The following is a 24829-nucleotide window of genomic DNA, read 5'->3' on the forward strand; positions in this document are numbered from 1 at the left end:
CAGCGGGCGCCTCCCCGCGCCTGCGCCTTGCGCCGCGGCTGCGAAGCGCTGAGGGGAGAGGCGCCGCCGCCAGCGCCGCGGTGGGACCCGTTAGAGCGGAAGCGCTGCCGTCGCCGCCGCCGTCGCTGTCTCGGGGCTTCAGGCACCCGGCAGGCAGGAGGCGGGAGCCATGTCGAAGCGGCTCCGGAGCAGCGAGATGTGCGCCGACTGCAGCGGGCCGGGTGAGTGCCGCCGGCCGGGCCCGCTCCCCTCAGCTCTCCTGCCCGGGACCCCTGCCCCGCGCCGCCCCCACGGGCAGGCGGCTCCCGGCGGCCGAGTCCTGCACCCCGTGTGCCCGGGGCCGCGGCTCGGAGCCGCTGAGGCAGCCTTGGGGCGCGAGCCGTCCCGGGCCTGTCAGCCGGGCGGGCAGGGGGCCGCCGCCCTCCGGTCCCTCCCGGCCTCCCGCCCCAGGCCTAGCGGAGAGGGGCGGGCTCGAGGCCGGCAGCGTCTCCCACAGGAAGGGGCTTGGGCAACGCGCAGGAAGGCCAGTTACCGAAGTCAGCGCGGCCGTCCTCCCTGCCGCGGCCCCGGGGCGCAGGTGTCACCCCCCGGCCCCCCGCCCGCCGCCCGCTTCCCGCCGGAGCCCTCCCGGCCCGAGTGGGCGACCGTCGCCGCTCCCCCCCGCCGGGACCGGCCCCCGACCCGGGGACGACTCCCCGCTCCTGGCGTGCGGGCTCCGCTCCCCCGGGGAGAGGCTCCGGGAGGTCGGGGGCTTGCACCCGCCACCGGCACCCAGGAGTCGACGCCTGTCTCAAGTTTTGGCGTCTGAGCGCCCCAGTTCAAACTGGATGTTGCTTCTGAGTGACCTTGGGCCGGTGGCTGCGTTCGGCGGAGCCTTGCTGTCCTCATTTTTTCCAGTGGGCATCGCCGGAGCCCCAGCCCCTGGTTCCGAGGGTTCAGCGAACACTCTTAGGTCACGTCACTTTGGCGGTGGCGTTTTCTCTCTCTCTGATTTGTGTTCTTTAGAACAGAGCCTGTCAGCCCCTGGATTGTACACTGATTACTGTTTACAAAACAAACCGGGCAGCCAGGCATTTGGGGGCATGGGAAAGGCAGAACCATTCCTCCCGTGTGTAATTTTCAGACTTAGAGTTCAGATCCATTTTAGGGATTGGAGCCGAGTTGACAGGTCTCTGTGCTGTTTTCGGTGCTTGGGTTTATCTGCTTTGAATTGGAAGTAATTCAAAGGTAAGATGGCTTCCTTGGCACAAAAGCGTCCAATAAATAATCTTAATGAAATCATTGAGCAGCGGTGCTTTTGCAACTGCTCTGAACTTCATCTCGGTGCATGGCAGTGGGCATCGATTTTAAATAGTTCCGTGATCACTCCAGCCTTCCGCGGTGCTTCCCTCGCCTGGGAGTGCCAGTGATGTTACCAGCTGCTTTTGAAGGTAGGGAGCCGGGTGGAAGAGGTTAAAGAGGTGTTTTACCAACTACGTAAGTTACACAAACTCCATTGTAGGCTCTAAAAATGTTACTTGTTCCACTTCCTTATTTCTTGTGTTTTCAGTTGAAGGAACTGTCTGATATGTTTGATTCACTTGAGGCTAGATTCAAACTTCCTCTTGGAATGCATATTTTTTAGTTCTGAGCGGATGATATGGGGCGAAGGAAAACTTGGGCTCCGTTGCCGCCCTACATACTACCTTGCACGTCTTCCGTGTTTTGTGCATTTCAGAACATTTTCTCTCCTATTGTGTCATTTTACTTGTCTCATATGCCTAATCTATGAGACTTGAGTCACTTCCTTCCTGTTTTGAATGTAAGTAGGCTACCTTGAAATGTTCTGTGAACTTGAGCAGCCAGGAATTTGTGCTGCTTTTTTTGGTAAGCCCTCTGGATCGTTACCTTATGGTTAGGAATCCCTTTCAAATTTTGATGAATACCAAGGCCTTCTCCCCCCAAAATGCATGCATACTTAATCTTTCATACAGAATTTATATTAAGATTTCTCAGTAGGGCCGGGACCGGTTTGGCTCAATGGATAGAGCGTCTGCTTGGGGACTGAAGGATCCCAGGTTCGATTCCGGTCAAGGGCATGTACCTTGGTTGCGGGCATATCTCCAGTAGGGGGTGTGCAAGAGGCAGCTGATCGATGACTCTCTCTCATCGATGTTTCTGACTCTCTATCTCTCTCCCTTCCTCTCTGTACAAAATCAATAAAATATATTAAAAAAAAAAAAAAAAAAAAAGATTTCTCAGTAGGGTCACAGACATTTCCAAAGCCCATTTGTTGTGTTCCTGGAGTCCAGGTTAAGTAGCTCTGGCGTTATGCTTCAGATAAACTGCAAGGGCCCTCACCAGTTTGGGTCAGTAGATAGTGCGGTGGCCTGCAGACTGAAGGGTCCTGCGTTCAGTTCCGATCAAGGGCACATACTTCATTTGCAGGCTGATCTCTAGCCCTGGTCGGGGTGGTTACGGGAGGCAATCAATTGATGTCTCTCTCTCACCCCTCCCCCAGCTCCACTCTCTCTAAAAATTAATGGAAAAATATCCTTGGGTGAGGATTAATAAAAAAACCAAAACAGGTAATCTGGAAGGGGGTTCACCCAATATCATTTATATAAACTCAAGTTTACTGCGTTGTTAACATTCTGATGTTCTTTCCATGGGATTCGGATCTACGATGTTAAAGTGATTAATTGAGAACCTTGCTTAGTGTGTGTGAAGTTCTAGTTGTCTTGTTCCTGTCTAATTTCCTCCAAGAACATTGTGAGTCTACTGAATAGATACGTGAAAACCAAAGCTGTGATTCAAAACAATCTCTTTTTTATCACCAGTAGTGGTACCATATTGCAAAAAAGCAATGTTGTGTGTGTTTGTAGGGATCCTTCATCTTGATGTTTTCAGTCTTTGCTTTTTAGAATGGCATAATAGTACTGAATTATTTTCTGTTCTATTTCATGGCAAACATTTCATCATCTTGTAAATATTTACATCTTAGTAAATATTTTATCTTAAAAAAAAGAATCTAGTTCATTTAAAATATATTCTACTTTGAGTTTTACTAAGACTTTTACAATAGTAATGCAATGTTCACATGAAACATTCTACATTGTAATACCAATCAAAACTTCTTCCAGCCTGGCTGGTGTAGCTCAGTAGTTGAGCATCGGCCAGGGAACTACGAGTCACTGGTTCAATTCCCCATCAGGACACATGCCCAGGTTGGGGGTCCGATCCCCAGTAGGGATTATGCAGGAGGCAGCCAAATGATTTTCTCTCTCTCTCATTGATGTTTTTGTCTCTATTTCTCTCCCTTCCTCTCTCTCTAAAAAAATAATTTAAAAAAATTTTCCAGTGGGTCATGAATTTCAGTGGATTCTTGAAAATATCTGAATGGTACTTAGAAAATAATTTAGAAAAGTTATAACAGTTAACATTACTGAGAACTTACTATATGCAAGCAACTTTACTGACTTTTTATATCCTCACTATCCTGAGATGTGTTATATTCCCATTTGATTCATGGTGAGGATGCTCAAAAAAAAAAAAAAATTAAATAAATAAATAAATAAAATAACTTGCTTAGCTCATTGTGTGAGAAGTGGGAGAGTTGGGGTTCAAACCCTGGACTGCTTGTCTCCAGAGCCAGTTCTCTTAACCACCACACTCTCTGACTCCTAGGATTTGTCTTTGATTGAAATCCCATAACTTTTCATTATATGGTTGGAAAGGATTTGAATAAGCTGTTAAAAATGGTAAAGATGGTGTCCATGCATTTTAGAGATTTTTGTGGACATTGGAGAACTTTTAAATACAATCCTTAGACCAGGGAGCTTGTGTGGCACCTATTGTCACTCCATTGTGAGTTTGATGAAATGTAGGTCTTTTTTCTTTTTCTCTCTTTCTTTCTTTCTTTCTTTTTTTTTTTTTCTTTTTTCTGGTTTCTAGGTATCCAGTGTACTTTTCCAATGTGGATTATTTCTGTTTCAATAGCTGTCTCTAAAACTTCATAGGAAAAAAGTATTACGTACACTAAAAATACCACTCATTTTTATTAGACATCTTTGCTTCTTTGAAGCCACTGCTATCACAGATCTGTTCTTTCAGAGCAGTTGCAAGATTGGACTCAGTAGTGTATTTATTTTAATATATTTTTTATTGATTTCAGAGAGGAAGGGAAAGAGAGAGATAGAAACACCAATGATGAGAGAGAATCATTGATTGGTTGCTTCCTATTAAGGATGGAGCCCACGACTCGGGCATGTGCTTTGCTGGGAACCGAACTATGAACTCTTGGTTCATAGATGGATGCTCAACCACTTAGCCACACCAGTCAAACCTCAGTAGTTTATTTAAAACAACTAATGGATATTCTAGAGCAGTGGTCGGCAAACTCATTAGTCAACAGAGCCAAATATCAACAGTACAACGATTGAAATTTCTTTTGAGAGCCACATTTTTTAAACTTAAACTTCTTTAAAATAGACTCGCCCAGGCCGTGGTATTTTGTGGAAGAGCCACACTCAAGGGGCCAAAGAGCCGTATGTGGCTCTCGAGCCATAGTTTGCCGACCACGGTTCTGGAACATCTCTCTAGTGGAGGAGGCCAGATTTCCCAGTCATTCGTGAGAACCACAACAGCTGAGCAGTTTTATAGTTTTGTCACTTGCAGTTTTTTGCTACGCAGATAGGCATATAGATTTGCAGCAATCTTTTCACCATTTTCTTTGGATGATGCTATGTGGATTATTCACTGTCACAGTTATATTATTTTGCCATTTGTGGAGATGGATAAAATGATTCATCTATATCCTCTCAATTTGCTTCTCATATTGAATGAAAGAGCATGTATCTGAGGTGGTAGATCCCATTAGGGCTTCAGACTGTGGCCCTGCACCAGAAAGGAGATAACTGCTTATAGAGGATTTCAACTCGAGTTTTTAGTCTCAATTAACATTGTACCCAACCAGGCAAGATAGGTTGCATCGCCAGCTGGATTGATTAGTATACTAAAGCAACAAAAATGCCTTTTTCTGAAAAACCTTACCTCAGTCTCTTTTGCCACCTGGCAGTAAAGCAACCAACTGGTATCCTCGCCACTGAGATTTCATTTTCTTTCCAGATCCTTCCTGGGCATCAGTAAACAGGGGAACTTTTATATGCGATGAGTGCTGCAGTGTCCACCGGAGTCTAGGGCGCCACATCTCTCAAGTAAGGCATCTTAAGCACACGCCGTGGCCTCCAACGTTGCTGCAGGTAAAGGAAGACTTTTTCTCGTGGTTTGTGATTTAAGTTTTTAGGGCTCATTGTTTTAGCAACTGAAGTTTCCCCTACTCCTTAAATCATACAAAAATGTTTGGATGGTAACGGAATAGAGTGCTGTGCTTATCTTAAATCCATCACAGACAGATAGCTAAGTAGTCATTCAAATTTCTTGGTACTGCTTCACTGCTAACTTTCTAGAATGTCTCCAGAAATTGTTTTTAAACCTCATCATTTCCACATACCGTGGTGAAAGCTACTGCTTTAGAAACTTTTGTTAATGTACTTATACTTGCTGATATTTTTAGCACTTCTTTTCCTCCTTTGATAGAAGCACAGAATGGGATTCCTCAGAAATTTCTGAAACATCTGATTTAAAGTTGTTACTAGTTAGAGAACAAATTCAATGAACATGTTTTGATGGATCACCTAACACTCTGCTAAGTGTTGTGTGTTGTTTTACTTGTGATTCAGTGTCACGTCACCTGTATTTCTATTTTCGGATACACGTTCTCCACGTTCTGTTGGAGCAGAGAATTAAGCATGTGTTTCCCCTTCCTTTGTCTTGAGTACATATTTTACTAAGTCTGTGGCAGCTGCATAACATGTCCTTTAACAGTGCCTGTACACACTAAGGGACCAGAACAAGTGGGATTGGGTCTCTGATATCTCCACTAATGTAAAAAAACAGATGGGGCCATGTTAGCCGTCATGCTTTGAAATGAAATTGGAAGATATGGTTTATTAATAACTTTTACTCACAAGTTTCTAACAGCTCATTCTTTGCGCAAGTAAGTGGGTATTTACTGTTCTCAGGTCTGCGTTTACAGATTTTTGTTAGAGGGTCTGAATAAATTCTATAGATGAGTAGTTTAAAATGCCAGGGTTGACCCTAAAACTTTTACCAAAATATGATACATGAACCCCCAGTGGTACTCAAAACAGATATAGATAATACTCTAATCTTTATTTTGGAGGTTGCATTATATTAATGTGTATATGAAAGCTATAAGTAACACATTAAACCATAATTGCTAGAAAAAGTTTTAAAAATGAGTGGATTTAAAGAAAAATACCAAGTGGGTAGTCTAGACAGTACATAGATTGTTAGGAATCTTTTAAATAGTGTTAGGAATCTTTTAAATAGTAAATCCAATCGTGGAAAACACTGCCTTAAAGTGTCAAAGTACTTTTCCTTCATCTATAATAATAAAAGCGTAATATGCTAATTAGACTGGACGACCTTCCGGATAAAGCCGGTGCTGGGAGGGAAGCCGGTCCGGTGCCTGCCTGCGGCCGGAGTCCCGGGTGCCAGAGGGAAAAGCTGGTGCCGGCAGCCGGGGAAAGGAAGGCCTCCTCTTGCACGAATTTTGTGAATCCTGCCTCTATTAATCTATCAGAACAACATAACCAAACCCGTTTAGATATTTAGATATCCTACTGGTCAAATCTGAATTCAGTATAAAGGTTACCTTTCATGCTCTAAAATCAGAAAAAGATAATGTGTGTGATGCCAGTCATGCTAGTTTTTGTAATGGGGCTTTGTTTTTCTTGTTCAGTCATTGATTACCACTGAATATTTGTGGAAAGAAATTAAAATATGATGTTATACTATTTGCTTTTAGATGGTTGAAACCTTATATAATAATGGTGCTAACTCAATATGGGAGCATTCTTTGCTGGATCCTGCCTCTATTATGAGTGGAAGACGTAAAGCTAATCCACAGGATAAAGTACAGTGAGTGGAATGTTTATAAATACTTTTATTTCTTTGGGACACATGGGCCCACTGAAAGGAGCGCAGCTATTTTTGACCAGCCTCCACAAGGGCAGCACAGGAGGTGGTTCCCCCAATTGTTCATTGAACTCTTTGCTATTAGAAATGCAGAACAAGGGGACCTGGCCGGGTAGCTCAGTTGGTTAGAGCAGTGGTCGGCAAACTCATTAGTCAACAGAGCCAAATATCAACAGTACAATGATTGAAATTTCTTTTGGGAGCCAAATTTTTTAAACCTAAACTTCTTCAAAATAGACTCACCCAGGCTGTGGTATTTTGTGGAAGAGCCACACTCAAGGGGCCAAAGAGTCACATGTGGTTCGCGAGCCGTGGTTTGCGGACCACTGGGTTAGAGCATGGATACATCAAGGTTATATAGGCCCAGTCAAGGCATATACAACAATCAACCAGTGAATACATGAATAAATGGTACAATAGGTCGATGTTTCTCTCTTTCTCCTTTTCTTCCTCTATGTCTCTAAAAATCAAAGAAGGAAAAAGAAATGCAGAATCAGGCCATCTCTTTTGCGTGGTTACACAGCATAAATCAGTGGTTTCTCCAGTTTGAGACTAAGGCTTAAAGGTTGTTGGTGTAATTAGATTTTGGCTTAGGTACTCAAACAAGAGGTCTGTCAGACCAGACATCTAGGTTCTGCGCTCCAGTCAGCCTGATGCCTTGCCTATAAGATGGGATGAAATGCTGGTTGTTAGGTCAATTACAAAATTACACAGAGAAAAGAGATGCTAAAGAAAACAGATATTGGCCATTATAATTACTAATAATATGTTTTCAGACCCACTGCTGTAAACTTATTTCAGTGCTGCTCATTTTATTCCCTAATATTTTATTAGGGAATGTGGGTCACTTCCTCTTCTTTTTACAGCCTAGAGAATGGGGAATGTCGTATCTGAACTGCAAGTGAAATGTTTTCTTTTTTCTGTTTTCCAACCAGTCCTAATAAAGCGGAATTCATCAGAGCCAAGTATCAGATGTTAGCATTTGTTCATCGTTTGCCCTGCCGGGATGATGATAGTGTGACTGCCAAAGATCTCAGTAAGGTGGGTCACACCTTTTAAAATCTCTAAATTTACTGAATGAAGCAGTGTATTGTTTTGTTTGGGGGGGAAAAAAAAACTTTAAAATTAAGAAAAACAAAACAAAAACTGTTATCTAGTCACTAAATAACTAAGAACAGCTTTTCATTGCAGTTGGTTTTGTCTTTATTCTTTTTTCTTTTTTTCTTTTTTTAATATATTTTATTGATTTTTCACAGAGAGGAAGAGAGAGGGATAGAGAGCTAGAAACATCGATGAGAGAGAATCATCTATCAGCTGCCTCTTGTACACCCCCTACTGGGGATGCGCCCGCAACCAAGGTACATGCCTTTGCCCGGAATCGAACCCGGGACCCTTCAGTCCCCAGGCCGACGCTCTATCCACTGAGCCAAACCGGTCCCGGCTGTCTTTATTCTTAATTCAAATGGCAGCCATTCATGTTAGTATAGGTAAAGGCATAGAGGAAAAATAAGTATCTAGAAATCTATTTGTGTTATTCAGATATGGTTTGAAAATTATGTTTCTCCTAGAGGCCCAGCCTATGAAATCATGTACAAGTAGGGTCCCTAGGCCTAGCCTGCAATCAGGGCCATCTTCCGCCTGCTCACCAGTCCCCACCGCCGCTCACCCCAGTTCCCTGTGGTTCCTCATTTACCATCCAGCGATTGGAGCCTATGGGCCAGGGGGAAGGACCAAGAAGCCTGCCTTCCGCCTGCTTGTCAGTCCCTAGTCCCACTCCAACACCTCCCACCTTGGTTCCCCGTTTGATGATTGGAACCTGCGGGCCAGGGGAAGGGACCAATAGGTCTGCCTTCCGCCCACTCACCAGTTCCCAGTCCCGCCCCGCCGCCACCCTGGTTCCCCAGTAATTCCTCGTTGACCATCCAGCGATTGAAGCCTGCGGGCTTGAGCTCGAGACCAAGAGGTCGTCAATGCACCTCATAGCAACTGGTTGATCCGTTGTTCCGGTTGTTATGCTGTTTTGGTTGCTGGCCTTTTATTATATAGGACTAGAGGCCCCGTGCATGAAATTCTTGCTCTCAGGGGGTCCCTCAGCCTGGCCTGTGCCCTCTCACAGTCAGGGAACCCTCAGGGGATGTCTGACAGTTGGACATCCTTAGTCCTGCTACAGAGGCTTCTGGCTGAGCGGCACTCCCCCTGTGGAATGTCTGCCACCTGGTGGTCAGTGCACGTCATCGCGATCCATTGTTTTTTTGCCGTAGATTTGCATATTTGCCTTTTATTATACAGGATAGGATAAGTTTTTTGTTTAACTTTGAAGTAGAAACCCTCACAGTTTCTAGAAGGGACTAGAAAGTTTGTGGGATTTCTTCAGGTCTCTATGTTGCATACTTAAAAGATCTTCAGGAAGCAGGGTATGACTCAAAGCTGTAGTACATGGGATGGTTTATTATACTTTTAAAATGAGTAGCTTGTTTTCTTTATGTGGGCCTTTGCTTGTTTTTGAGAGATGCTACAAGAAACCTGCTTCTCTGCTTTTAAAGCACTCTTTTGGCAAATGTTCACAAATAGCACAAGCATTCACAGTTCAGAATTTTTTTTTAAAATATTTTTTTATTGATTTTTTACAGAGAGGAAGAGAAGAGGGATAGAGAGTTAGAAACATCGATGAGAGAGAACCATTGATCAGCCACCTCCTATACACCCCCTCTTGGGGATGTGCCCACAACCAACGTACATGCCCTTGACTGGAATCGAACCTGGGACCTTTCTTTCCTTTTTTTTTTTTTTAAATTTTATTAATATATATTTTTATTAAATTATTATTTTTGTACATATACCATTGCCCCCCACCTCCCGTTTATACCCTCCCTCCCCAGAGTTTTGTGTCCATTGGTTGTACTTATATGCATGTATACAAGTCCTTCGGTTGATGTCTTATCTCCCCCAGATCTCCCCAACCTCGAACCTGGGACCTTTCAGTCCACAGGCCGACGCTCTATCCACTGAGCCAAATCGGCTTCAGCTCACAGTTCAGAATTTTAAACTTTGCCTAAAATTTTTATTTCTTTATTTATTTCTTTTAAAATATATATATTTTATTAATTTTTTACAGAGAGGGATAGAGAGTTAGAAACATCGATGAGAGAGAGAGACATCAATCAGCTGCCTCTTGCACACACCCTACTGGGGATGTGCCCACAACCAAGGTACATGCCCTTGAATGGAATCGAACCTGGGACCCTTGAGTCTGCAGGCCGATGCTCTATCCATTGAGCCAAACCAGTTTTGGCTTTTTGTTTCTTGCTACTTCCATTTCTTGTTACTTCTGATTATTAGTAAGATGTGTTTTTTCATCACAGGTTTTAAAAGTAAAATAAATTTTAAAAATAAGGCTTAGATAAAGATGTTAGAGTAGATATCTTTATTCCTATGATAAGGGTTATTGCATTTCAACAATTTGGTCAGAATTGAAGGCAGCTCATCTTCTGAATATATAAATACTTTTCTTCAATAGTGCAGAATTTGGTATGCTACGGGCCCATTTCCCACCTGAAAGACTTCATTAGAGCATTGTATACAAGGCCAAAAATAGTGGTGTGGGAAGGATGCACTATAAGGCAGAACCCTGCAGTATTAATAGCTGTCCTACTCTTATGGCTCAGTTGGTTGAGTGTTGTCCCGTGCACTGAAAGGTTGTGGGTTCAACTTCTGGTCAGGGTACAAGTCAGGGTACATGCCCAGGTAGCGGGTTCAATTCCCAGTTGGAGTGCATGTGGGAGGCAACCAATTGATGTTTCTCCTCTCCCTTCCCTTCCACACACTCTAAAAAAATAAATAATGATAATACAATAACGATAATACTATAACAGGTGTTTTTTTTGTTTGTTTGTTTTTTTAAAATATTTTCTACGTACCAGGTTCTGTGCTAGGCACTTTACTGTGCCATTAACTCCTTACAGTAACCCTGTGAATAGGTGGCATTATTTAAAAAAATTTTTTTTTTTATTAAATTATTATTTTTGGGGAGACACCAAGATGGCGGCATAGGGTAGACACCCGAATGCAGCCTACCACAACAAATTTGAAGTTAGAACTGAAAAACAGGGGAGGCATTGCCCTGAAGTGCTGGACGGCTAGCTGAGAGGAGGCTCTGCCATCTGGGAAGGAGAGAGAAGGCACACTGAACCTCAGGAACTGTGAAGGTACGGAGAACTGTGTGCGCGAAAAGGCGCTGGCTTACTCCCAGTGCGGGGAGAGGAAGGGCCGGACAGAGATTGCTGCTGGCTTACTCCTGGCGCGCAGAGAGGGCGGGCCGGGCTGAGTTCGCTACTGGCTTACTCCCGGTGCGCGGAGAGGGCGGACAGCTAACGCGCAGCTGGCTTTCTCGTTCGAGAGGAAAACAGAATCAGCCTATTGCTCTGATAGACGGCCCCAGACAGGGAGAGGCCAGACTGTCAGGCAGTGGGCAAAGATCTCTCAGAGGTGTGTGAAGCCAGAGGCCATTACTGGGGGACTTGGGGAGGAGCCCAAGGGAATACAGTTTGTCTGCACCAGCCTGAGACTCCGCCCAATCTCTGGCTGAGCACAGAAGCTCTCCCAGAGGCTGGCTTTCTCTAAGGAGGGACTGGCAGGAACCCAAAGCTTGTCTGTGCCTTTACCAAAGAGGTGCGCGCGCCTGCAACCAATCTTCCGAAACTCTCCGAGAACAGGTCTTTTCTCAGGCGAGACTGACAGGGAACCAAAGCTTGTCTGCGCCACCCCGAGACCCCGCCCTATCCAAGCAGAGTACAGAAGCCCTCCTAGCTGAGACTCTGCTGATCCTCACAGCCAATTGGCTTGGAGATCAAAGCTTCCCAGTGATACCAACAATAAGCAAGGCTTAACAACAAGACTGCACACACAGCCCACAAAGGGCTACACCAAGACTGTCCACCGCAGGTAACTGGGAAGGCTGTGCTACTGGGCTCTACCAGAACACCTAGAACACAAAGCTATTCCATCAAATCAGGGAAACAACTAAAATGCAGATAAGAAGGAGACAAAGGAAGGAGATGGAGGAAAAGAAAAGATTGGACATTGAGTTCAAAACTACAGTTATAAGGTTATTCAACAATATCCTAAAAAAGGCCGATAAAATAAATGAGACCTATGAGGATATGAAAAGGGAGCAACTAGAAATAATAAGGGATCAACAAGAAATGAAGAAAACATTGTCTGAAATAAAAAATATTATACAAAGTCCTAAAAACAGACTGGAAGATCACAAGAATCAAGACAAAGATTTAGAACACGAAGAGCCAGAGGACACTCCTCTGCAGAAGGAGAAGATAAGAGAATCCAGAAAGTTGAAGATAGTGTAAGAAACCTCTGGGACAATTTCAAGCAAAACAACATCAGAATTATGGGAATTCCAGAAGAAGAGAGAGAGCAAGATACAGAAAGAATACTGAAAGAAATAGTAATAGAAAACTTCCCCCACCTGGGGAAAGAAATAGACTTACAAGTCCAGGAAGCCCGCAGAACCCCAAACAAAAGGAATCCAAAGAGGACCACACCAAGACACATCATAATTAAAATTCCAAGAGCAAAAGACAAAGAGAGAATATTAAAAGCAGCAAAAGAAAAACAGGTAGTTACCTATAAAGGAACACCCATACGATTGTCAGCTGATTTCTCAACAGAAACCATGCAGGCCAGACGGGAATGGCAAGAAATATTCAAGGTGATGAATAGCAAGAACCTACAGCCAAAAATAATCTACCCAGCAAAACTATCACTCAGAATCAAAGGACAGTTAAAGAGCTTCACAAATAAAAAAAGCTAAAAGAGTTCATCACTGCCGAACCAGAATTATATGAATTGCTGAAGGGGGTTATTTAGGAAGGGGAAAAAGATAAAGATAAAAATTATGATCAACAAATACGTAACTATCAACAAGTGAATCTAAAAACCAAGGGAATTAAAAAAATCTGATGAACAATATTAACTGGTGAATATAATAGAATCAGAGGTATGGAAGGGGAGTGGACTGACGATTCTCGGGGAAAAGGGGAGTGAGGTGTGGGAAGAGACTGAACAAAAACTGTGCACCTACGGATGAGGACAATGGGGGATGGGGAAAGGACAGAGGGTGGGGTGGGAACCTGGTGGAGGGGAGCAATTGAGGAGGGGAAGAGGATCACATTTGTAATAATCTGAACAATAAAGATTTATTTAAAAATAAATAAATAAATAAATAAATAAATAAATAAAACTTACAAGCCAGCCCTAAAAAAAAAAAAAAAAAAAAATTATTATTTTTGTACATATACCAATGCCCCCCCCTTCTCCCGTACATACCCTCCCTCCCCAGAGTTTTGTGTCCATTGGTTGTACTTATATGTATGTTACAAGTCCTTCGGTTGATCTCTTATCTCCCCCAGATCTCCCCAACCTCCCCGCTGTAATTTGACAGTCTGCTTGTTGCTTTACTGTCTCTATATCTATCTTTTGGTTCTTCAGTTTATAATGTTCTTTATCATCCATAAATAAGTGAGGTCATGTGGTATCTCTCTTTCATTGACTGGCTTGTTTCACTCAGCATGATGTTCTCCAATTCCATCCAGGTTGCTGCAAACGATGAGAATTCCTTCTTTTTTATGGCTGCGTAATATTCCATTGTGTAAATGTACCATAGTTTTTGGATCCAATCATCTGCTGGTGGGCACCTAGGCTGTTTCCAAATCCTAGCTATTGTAAATTGTGCTGCTATGAACATAGGGGTGCATATATTCTTTCTGATTGATGTTTCTAGCTTCTTGGGATATATTCCTAGGAGTGGGATTACTGGGTCAAATTGGAGTTCCATTTTCAGTTTTTTGAGGAAGCTCCATACTGTTCTCCACAGTGGTTGCACCAGTCTGCATTCCCACCAGCAGTGCACGAGGGTTCCTTTTTCTCCGCAACCTCGCCAACACTTGTCGTTTGTTGATTTGTTGATGTTGGCTGTTCTGACAGGTGTGAGATGGTATCGCATTGTTGTTTTGATTTGCATTTCTCGGATAATTAGTGACTTTGAGCATGTTTTCATGTGCCTCTTGGCCTGCCTTCTGTCTTCTTTTGAGAAGATTCTATTTAGACCTATTGCCCATTTTTTTATTGGGTCATTTATCTTCCTTTTATTAAGTTGTATAAACTGTCTGTAGATGTTGGAGATTAAACCTTTATCAGTGATAATATTTGCAAATATGTTCTACCATACAGAAGGCTTTCTTGTTGTTTCGTTGATGGTTTCCTTTGCTGTAAAAAAGCTTTTTATTTTGATGTAGTCCCATTTGTTTATTTTTTCTTTAGCTTCCATTGCAATAGGTGGCATTATTACTGGCATTTTAGAGATGAGGAAACTGGGGCTCAGATTGCTTAATGAACCTCCTCAAAGTCACACAGCTTAAAGGTTTATATGGTTTGAAATTCAGGTCTATCAGACTTCAGAGCCATGCTCAGCCACCTCTCCATACTACCTCTCGCTCAAGGTATAATTGTGCCACTTAGAGAGGTCTTGAGCAGGTCAGCCTTCCCAGCCCTAGTTTCCTTATCAGTAAAATGGGCCTGACTCCGCCTTAGTGTCCGGGGATGGTTGTCACCAGCAAGGGAGAGACTGCTTCATCCCCTTACTGAGCTAAGTACGACTAACACATACATGGTCTGCCAGCTGCTCTAGTATATCACTCTTCACACTTTAACAGCATTCCTTTTTTGTTTGTGTGTTTTTCAGCAACTCCATTCAAGCGTGAGAACAGGGAATCTTGAAACCTGTTTGAGGCTGTTATCTTTAGGAGCACAAGCCAACTTCTTTCACCCTGTAAGTCAGCAGGAATTGATCTACATATTAAATTGAAACTAAGTGGGTTGTGTTTGTGTAGCCTTTTCTTTATTAAATTTGCTTTTTCCCCTCCATTTTCTTAATGATTCTTAGGAAAAAGGAAACACCCCACTCCATGTTGCCTCCAAAGCAGGACAGATCTTACAGGCGGAGTTACTGGCGGTCTATGGAGCAGACCCAGGCACGCAGGACTCCAGTGGGAAAACTCCTGTTGATTATGCAAGGTTAGAGACCTAGATTCTTGTCGCTTCTCTCTGTGTGGGCTTCTTTGTGTTTTGTATGATTCGTTGTTAAGTTGCTAAATTGCATATGGTTAACATTTAACCCCTTCTAAAGATTTATATGCAGCTATTTTTAGATGACTTTTCAAATGAATATCAGCTCATAACCTGGGAAAGTAGAACCGTAACAGTCTGCTTAGCTTCCAATTTTCATGTGATTCTTTATAATGATATGGTATTTAAGCCATAGTTATACTCCAAATCAAGTACTAAGAATGGCAGAACCCACTCCTCAATTTTTATATATTTTTAACCATTGCTTAAACTTAAAAACAAATGTGTGTAAGTAGGTAGATATGTGATTAAACAATTATAGTAAAATGTCAATTCTAGAGTTTATGTAGCTCATCTTTTTCTAAACTAATTGTAAAGCATTTTTATTCTACAGAGGATAAAATGGGTAAAATGACAAAACTCTGCCCTCCTAGAATTTACTGTTCCATGGAATAGATTATTTATAAATGCATAAAAGAGCTAAATGGGGCAAGATAGTGTGGAATTTGTTTGCCAAAATGGATAACTAGTCTTAAAAGTCATATATAGGTTTCTTCATTGCAGCCAAATCATTAAGAAATTTCTTTTTCTTGGTCTTTGAAGAATGGGTTAGATTTGGGTTATGAAGGAAGAGCTCAGGCATTCCAGGGGAGAAGAACGACATGAGTTAAGTTCGGGAAGAAGGCATAGGCAGGGCATGCTCATCACAGCAGGGGACCTGACTGGATGGCACAGAATTGTCTGGGAATAAAGAGCTATAGTGTTTGATCAGATCTAAGACTCCACTGTTTGTACGGTCATTCATTATTTTATATGCCACTAAAAAACTTGGCCAATTAAATGATGAGTATCATTAATTGTAAGATACTTCCTGATTTCATAGATGTTTACAAAATGAGGGGTGGGGGGGAAGATGTGTATCACAGAATCAAAGTTGTGCGATAGGGAGAATATTTTGTAGTGCCTTGAATGGTAGAAAGAGAAACTGACAGAAACTAACTTCATCTTTTAAGAGTAAGAGAGCCCTCAGTATATGATATTGTCATTTATAGTAGGATTTTTTTCATGGGTACCAAGCATATGTGCCTTGGTACTAAAAGGACTTCAAGCAGCTTATATATTTATTTCATGAATGAAGAAAGGCAAACTTAATATTTTCTGTTATGGAAATTGAAGATAAGGAGGCGAAAGCTACAGGTGTGTGTTAGGTTGGTCTGTGTCTCTGAATTGAGGACCACATGTTACTAAACTCTCATCCCGGTCAGACGGGCTCCATCGGCACATCTCGTGGAAAGACCATCTTTAACATATTGATGTCCGTACTCATCCATCTTCACGGATTCAGAATTTCCAGGCGTGGGGCTGGGATAGCTGTATAAATTTTATAAATTTTAAAACACCTTTGTTAATTTTTGAGAATCTCTATCCTAGACCACTTATTAATTTTATCTTCTGCCTCATTAGTTGAAGTTATTATTTACCTGATAAGTCCTTGAATTCTTTATTAAGTATTCTGCCTTTTACGTAAAAGAAGAGGGAGTATTTCAGATTATGAGAACAGTTTATAAATATGGGAATCAAAGTAGACCTTGACAGTTTACCTCACACAAAAAGGTTGATTATTCTAAAAAGTCATGTTTGATAATTGCTCAGGTGGCTCAGGAGACATCTCTGTCCTTTTTTATTCTAGAGCCATTGGCTGGTGAGCAATATGAATGGTACTTTGTTTTCTCTTGGTAGGCAAGGAGGGCACCACGAGCTGGCAGATCGCCTTGTGGAAATACAGTATGAGCTGACGGACAGACTAGCCTTTTATCTCTGTGGCAGGAAACCAGGTGAGTGAAAGGCCCTCAGCCTCTCCACACCTCCTGTAGTCAGTCTCTGGAAAAACAAGTTGGGGCACTATTATTTATGACCTCTGCTTTAACATATCCTCCAGAACCCTGTGAATAAGGATTTCTATTGGAAATGATAACTACAGCATTTTCAGTTTTATATAAAAGATGTTAGTCAAATCTCCTTGAATTTTAGCTTTTATAACTTTATTTTAGCTCTAGATAGTGACTGTTCCACACATCAAAGTGCATAATTAAACCAAAACTGAATGTGCATCACAGTTCTTGGCATGTAATGGGACTAGGAATGTAAGAGCAAAGAATTCACTTTTGTAGTTATTTGAAGAATTCTAAGGAATGTAAAAAAGTCCAAAAGTGAATTTTGCCTTTAACCACCTTTATTTTTGAGGTGGAACTGGGGTCATTAAACCATGGTTCAGTGGGTCAAATCTAGTCAATGACCTGTTTTTAAAATAAAGTTTTATTGCAAGATAGCCAGGCCAATTCCATATTGTCTGTGGCTGCTTTTGCACTATAGAAGCAGAGTTGAGTAGATTGAGTAGTTGTGACAGAAACCATATAGCCAAAGAGCCTAAAATATTTATCTGGCCTTTTACAGAAAAAGTTTGCCAACCCCTGATGTAGAATATCCACATACATGTGCGTAGTGGTTCTCCACTCTGGTTGTACATAGAGTTAGGAGCCCCTGATTGTGGGGCCAGTTCCTGGTGAGATGGAGTGAGCACACCCACCCTGTCTCTCTAGAATATAATTAAAAACCCTGGACCAGATGCATGGAATAGCTATTTAAGGACTCTAGCTCTGGATTAGGGAATTCAAGGTACCATCAAGCTGGTGGTGAGTGCCGTGTACTCCTGATAAGGCCTCTACGGCAGCCTGAAACTGGAACTTTATAACAAATGCAAAGAAGCCTTCTCCGTCTGGTTGAAGTAGGACTCCTGCAGGACAGACTTGGAGGATTCCCTTTTTTATTTTTTTCCTCCCTTATCCTAGCCAGTGGTCGGGAAACTGCGGCTCCTGAGCTACATGCGGCTCTTCGGCTCCTTCTTTGTTCTAATGCCACTTCTTCAAAATAGACTCGCCCAGGCCGAAAACCGACTTCTGCACACGGGCCATGAAATTTCAATCACACTGTATGTGCGTGCCCGCACATGGTATTTTGTGGAAGAACCACATTCAAGGAGCCAAAGAGCTGCATGTGGCTCGTGAGCTGCAGTTTGCCGACTACTGCCCTACCCCAAGGCAGTCCTGTGGCTAAATCAGCCTAAATCTCTGGCCAAAAGCATGAGGGGAATCCTGATGGCTTTTATTTTTCTCTGTATTCTCTCACCATTTGGCCCAGGAGGTAGAACCTAACCTACTAAAAAAAAAAAAAAATACTGCCCAGCCAGTGTGGTTCAGTGGTTGAGCATCGACCCATGAACTAGGAGGTCATGGTTTGATTCCCAGGTGGGATATATGCCTGGGTTGGGGGCTCAACTCCTTAATGTAGGACATGCAGGAGGCAGCCAATTGATGATTCTCTCTCATCATTGATGTTTCTGTTTCTCTTTCTCTCTCTGAAGTCAATAAGAACATATTTAAAAAACAACAAAAAAATTAATACTGTCCATAAAATGTAAGGAAGACTCAGTTTCACAACATAATATTTAAAATGTCCAAGATAGCCCAAACCGATTTGGCTCAGTGGATAGAGAGTCGGTCTGCGGACTGAAAGGTCCCAGGTTCGATTCCAGTCAAGGGCATGTACATTGGTTGCCAGCACATCCTCAGTGGGGGGTGTGCAGGAGGCAGCTGGTCGATGTTTCTTTCTCATCAATGTTTCTAGCTTTCTATCCCTTTCCCTTCCTTTCTGTGAAAAATCAATAAAATATATATTTTTTTAAAAATTAGCCGAAACCGGTTTGGCTCAGTGGTAGAGCGTCGGTCTGCGGACTGAAAGGTCCCAGGTTCGATTCCGGTCAGGGACATGTACATTGGTTGTGGGCACATCCCCGGTGGGGGGTGTGCAGGAGGCAGCTGGTCGATGTTTCTCTTTCATCGACGTTTCTAGCTCTCTCCCTTCCTCTCTGTAAAAAATCAATAAAATATATTTTTTTAAAAAATTAAAAAAATAAATAAATAAAATGTCCAAGATACCATTCATAATGACTTGACACTAGGGAAATTTCAAATACTTGTAAGGAAAAAGTAGTCAATAGACACCAACCTCAGATGACCCAGTTGTTGGAATTATCAGACAAAAAATTTTAAGCAAACAGGAACACCATGCTCTAAAAAGTGTGAACATCTTGAAACAAATAGAAATGTAGAAAATCTCAGCATAGGGAATAAAAGATAAAGAAATGAACCAAATAGAAATATTACAACTGAAAAAATATAATTCACTGGATAGGCTTAATATCAGATTGGAGATGATAAAAGAGCGACTAATTGAAAATAGATCACTAGAAATTATCTTGTTTTGAAAAATAGAGAGAAAAAAAGAGTGGGAGAAAAATGAAACTAGACAGAGCCTCAGGGACCTGTGGAACAATAGCAAAAGGTCACATTTGTATCAGCAGATTCCCAGAAAGAGATCAGAGTGTGATACAGAAAAAATGCTTAAAGAAATATTGGCTAAAAACTAAATTTGGCAAAAGAAATATGCTTATAGATTCAAGAAGCTCAAAGAATTCCAAAAAGAATAAACTCAAATAAATTGTCACTCAGATATATTAAAATCAAACTGCTGAAAACCAAAGACAACAAAACATTCTGATACTGCAAGAAAATAAATGACACCTAGAAGAACAATTACTTCAGTGACTAGATTTCTCATCAGAAACCAATGATATGAAAAAAAGGTAGAACAATATTTTTGAAGTGCTGAAACAAAAAAGAGTTGTCAATCCAGGACTCCAATTTTCAGTGAAAATAACTCGGGAATGAAGAAAAAAAACACACACAAAAAAACATTTTAAGGTGAAGGAAAAGAAGAGAATTGGTTGCTCTAGCTGAAATGCTAAATAAAGCAAGTTCTTTGAGTAGAAGGGAAATGATACTGGGAGGAATCTTGGAACTTTAAGGAATGAAAGAAAAGCATCAGAAATTATAAGTATCTGGATAAAAATAACAGCTGTTTTCCCCTTAAATTCTTTAAGACATGTATGATAGTTTAAAGTTAAAATTATAACATCTCGTGGGGTTTTCAGCATATGTCAATGTAATAAATTTGACAACTACAACATAAAAAGGGAGAGAAATATGGAGGTAAAATTGCCTTCTTAAAATGGTAAAATGGTATTTCTAAGTACAATGTAAAAATTTGTGTATTATAATCCCTAGCACAACCACTAAAAAAAGACTACATACAATGATATATGCTTAAAAATTCTAGAAATAAAATAGAATATTAAAAGTCAATCAAATAAACAAAAGATATTTTGATTGAAAAATATTCAAAAAAAAGAAGAAAGGAGAGAGGAACAAAAAACTGAGGCCCAAGCAGAAACTAGTACAATCATAGACTTACATCCAGACATTGCAATAATGACACTAAATGTTCCTGAGCTAAACACACCAATTAAAAGCAGACATAATCAGAAAATTTAAAACAGAAAACAAGCCCTAACTGTATGCTGTCTGCAAGATACCCACCTTAAATATGATCTTATAAGGCCCTGTCCGGGTAGCTCAGCTGGTAAGAGCATTATCCTGATACGACAAGGTTGCCAGTTCAATCCCCAGAAGTGGGTGTGCAGGAGGCAGTCGATCGATGTTTCTGATCAATACAAATGTTTTTTTTTTAATAAGAAAGTCTAAAACTCTTGCCCCTGCCAGTTTGGCTCAGTGGGTAGTTGGCCTGTGGACCAAACAGTCACGGGTTCAATTTCAGTCAAGGGTACGTACATACCTGGGCTCGTGCAGGAGGCAACCAGTTGATGTGTTTCGCTCACATCAATATTTCTGTCTTTCCCTCTGTCTTCCACTCTCCCTAAAAATCAATGGGAAAATATCCTCGGGTGAGGATTAAAAAAAATAAATAAAATAAAAATTTTTAAAAAAGAAAGCCTAACCCTCTAGTTGGCCATTTTAGAGTGAGTAGAGATTAGGGCTATAGACTTCAAAATGGATCATATATCTAAATAAAAACATAAAACTAGACTAGAAGAAAACACAGGAGAAACTGTGATCTTTGACTAGGTAAAGAACTTGGTTGTAATATCAACAGGATAAGCCATAAAATAAAATGTTGTTAAATTGGACTTAGTCAAAATTTAAAAATTTTGCCCTGTAACAACTAGTTAAGATAATGAAAAGAGTCCTAGCCAGTTTGCTCAGTGGATAGAGTGTCAGCCTGAAAACTGAAAGGTCCCAGGGTTGATTCCAGTCAAGGGCACATGACCAGGTTGTAGGGGATGTGCAGGAGGCACCCGATCAATGATTCTCTCTCATCATTGATGTTTCTACCTCTCTCCCTCTCCCTCCTCTCTTAAATCAATAAAAATATATTAACAACAACAAAAAAGATAATGAAAAAACAAGCCACAGACTAGGAGAGAGTATGTGGAAATAACATATCCAACAAAGGATCCAGAATATTTATACAACTTTCTTGGATCCAGAATACTTAAAACTCAACAGTAAGAAATAAATACAGGGCAGAGACAATATACAGATGACAAATAAATCAACCACTCAGAGAAAGACAAGTATCACATGATCTCACTCATATGTGGAATCTAAAGAACAAAATAAACTGATGAACAAAATAGATCCATTGACATGGAATCTCAAAGGGAAGGCAGGGGTGGGTGGATGAGAAGAGATTAACCAAATAATATATGTGCATATATGCATAACCCATGGACATAGACTATAATGTGGTGAAGGCCTGGGCAGGGGAAGGAGGTGGGCCAGAAGGGGTCAAAGGGGGAAGGGGGGGAGAGTGGGGAGGGAAGGGTACATCTGTATAACTTTGAACAATAAAGATAAATTTAAAAAATAATAATTACATGAAGAAAGAAGCTTAGCATCATTAGTCATTAAGGAATTGCAAATTAAAACTGCAGTGAAATGCCACTACATGTTATAATTTACTAAAATACAAGTAAAAATTTAAAAACCTGACAATTCAAGTTCAGGTGAAGATGGAAAACAACTTAAAAAAATATATATATATATATATATATATATATGTGTATATATATATATATGTGTATATATGTATATATGTATATGTATGTATATGTATATATTATTGATTTTTTTACAGAGAGGAAGGGAGAGGGATAGAGAGAGAGAGAAATATCGGTGAGAGAGAAACATCAATCAGACGCCTCCTGCACACCCCCCACAGGGGATGTGCCCGCAACCAAGGTACATGCCTTGACCGGAATCGAACCTGGGACCTTTCAGTCCGCAGGCCTTCGCTCTATCCACTGAGCCAAACCGGTTTCAGCGAGAAACAACTTTAACTCCCATACATTGCTGGACAGAAAGCAAAACGATACACTACTCTGGAAAAGTTTCTTGCCAAGTTAAACATATATTTATTTATAACCTAGCAATCCTACTCCTAGGTATCCGATATACCCAAGAGAAACTTATATTTACACAAAAACCTACATGTGAAGGCTTATAGTGGCTTTATTCACTGACATATGATCAGTGTTTTTCCAGAAGCTGTATTAGAACGGAGTTAGCTAACATTGTAGAAAACAGCCCCTGCCTGGATCTGCCAAGACCACCTGTCCCAGTCCAGACTTTTATACTAATTGACTAGAGGCCCAATGCACGAAATTTGTGCAAGGGCTGAGACCCTGGCTGCCACAGCCCTTGCTACCCCGGCTTCTTCTGGAATGTTGTCCCGATGGTTGTTCCACTGTTCCGCCATTTGGTCAATTTGCATATTACACTTTTATTATAGACTAGAGGCCCGGTGCATGAAATTCATGCTTGGGGGGGTTGTCCTTCAGCCCAGCCTGCACCCTCCTCAATCTGGGACCGCTGGCTCCTAACTGCTCACCTCCCTGCCTAAACCCCTAACTGCTCCCCTGCTGGCCTGATCTCCCCCAACTCCCTTCCCCTGCTGGCCTGATTGCACTCAACTGGCCTCCCCTGCTGGCCTGATATCGCCCCTAACTGCTTGCACCTCCATACCAGCCTGATCGCACCCTTAACTGCTTGCTCCCCTGACAGCCTGATTACCCCTGTCTGCCTTGCACCTCCCCCCACCCCCCCTCTCCCACCCCCATCCCTCCCCACCCCACCACCACCATTGCTTTGTCTGGAAGGAAGTCAGGAAGATGTCCCTTCAGCCGGGTCTAACGGTCTAATTAGCATATTATCCTTTTATTAGTATAGATTAATTTGAAAGTGAGCCACCAAAGCTCAAAGAATCCCGCCCATGCCATCTGGAGAGCTAATGGAACCTGCTGTGACCTAATTCAGCTCCCTAAGCTTTCTTTCAAAGGCTGAAGGTCATCACTTACACTGGGGATGAACAAGCATAAGGATCAGAGTGAGAGTGGGCTTTCTGCTCCATGATGTCTAGACTTCTGTGCCAGAAGGAAAAGGAGAATACAGTCCTTGCTGCTAGCCAAGTCTTCGGGGACTTGTAGCCAGTTTGGCCACTTAAGTTCCCCCACGTAATTCATAATTATGGGAAGATACCAATTACAAAACAAACTGAGAAAAGAACAGCGATGCTCCTTTACAGATCTTACCAATATTTATATGAACAAACTCTGCCTTGGTTTCTGTTTCAGATCACAAAAATGGACAGCACTTTATAATACCTCAAATGGCAGACAGGTAAGGTCATTTAAATACCAATTAATTTTATCTGTCTCAAATATTTCCTTGGTTGTATAGTGTATTTAAGTGTATAATATTTTGTGTTTAACAAGCCCATACATTTTTCTTTTTTACGGCTATACAATTTGGAAATAAGACGGCTGTAAGTAAACCACCATATAAAACTTAAGTTTGAAAGAGCACAAGTAACAAATTTACTAATATGAAAATAGGAGTCCATGTATTAGTTGTGACAGTATGTCTGTAGATTATGTTCAAAGAATATTTCTTTATTATAAGAGAGTATATTCTTTGTCTATAACTGGGATTGGCAAGTTTTTATGTTGTTGTTAAAGGCTAGATAGTAAACATTTCAGACTTTTGGGGCTATACAGCCTCTGTCACAACTACTCAACTCTGCTGATGTAGATGAAGCATCCATGACACTATGTAAATGAAGGGCATGCCTGTTCCAATAAAATGTTATTTTCAGATACTGAAATTTGAATTTTATATGTAATTTTCACAAATTATGAAATACTATTCTTCCTTGCCCCCACCCCCACCCCAACCATTTAAAAATGTAAACATTTTAGCTCATTGCTAAACAAAAGGTGGACTATATCTGTAAGGTCAGATGATTTCGAAGCTGCAGGAATGAACCCTTAATTTAGCCAGTTATCTTTGTACAAATACTGTCAAGAGTTTATGAAATGATTAATTGCTATTCTAGATGTAATCTTGCCATTCTGGTTTTTCACATTCTGCCTTTTTGATATTTTCTTCTACCATGCTTTTTTTTAATACTTCAAAAATGATGACTTTTCTCATTTGTCTTTATTTATTTATTTAAAAAATATATTTTATTGATTTTTAACAGAGAGAAAGGGAGAGAGATAGAGAGCTAGAAACGTCGATGAGAGAGAAATATCGACCAGCTGCCTCCTGCACACCCCCTACCGGGAATGTGCCCGCAACCAAGGTACATACCCTTGACCGGAATCGAACCTGGG

General features: G+C 41.5%; 1 protein-coding gene across 10 annotated transcripts in view; it reads left to right on the plus strand.

Moving 5' to 3' along the window:
* The window catches only part of GIT2 (GIT ArfGAP 2), a 64151-nt gene continuing 39322 nt past the window's right edge, over window positions 1–24829 (plus strand). For 5 of the 10 annotated variants that reach the window (XM_084868290.1, XM_084868295.1, XM_084868289.1 and 2 more), the window contains exons 1-8: window positions 18–221; window positions 5107–5240; window positions 6872–6984; window positions 7977–8082; window positions 14798–14884; window positions 14999–15129; window positions 16921–17015; window positions 23789–23834. In XM_084868290.1, coding sequence (XP_084724416.1) covers window positions 170–221; window positions 5107–5240; window positions 6872–6984; window positions 7977–8082; window positions 14798–14884; window positions 14999–15129; window positions 16921–17015; window positions 23789–23834 — 764 coding nt within the window. In that variant the 5' untranslated portion in view covers window positions 18–169. Of the gene's footprint in view, window positions 222–5106; window positions 5241–6871; window positions 6985–7976; window positions 8083–14797; window positions 14885–14998; window positions 15130–16920; window positions 17016–23788; window positions 23835–24829 lie in introns of all 10 variants that reach the window. The other 5 variants (XR_014793547.1, XM_084868291.1, XM_084868296.1 and 2 more) reach the window with 2 other exon arrangements.

This window comes from Pipistrellus hanaki, assembly GCF_964339955.1.
Source record: "Pipistrellus hanaki genome assembly, chromosome: 19".
Classification (NCBI taxonomy): Eukaryota; Metazoa; Chordata; class Mammalia; order Chiroptera; family Vespertilionidae; genus Pipistrellus; species Pipistrellus hanaki.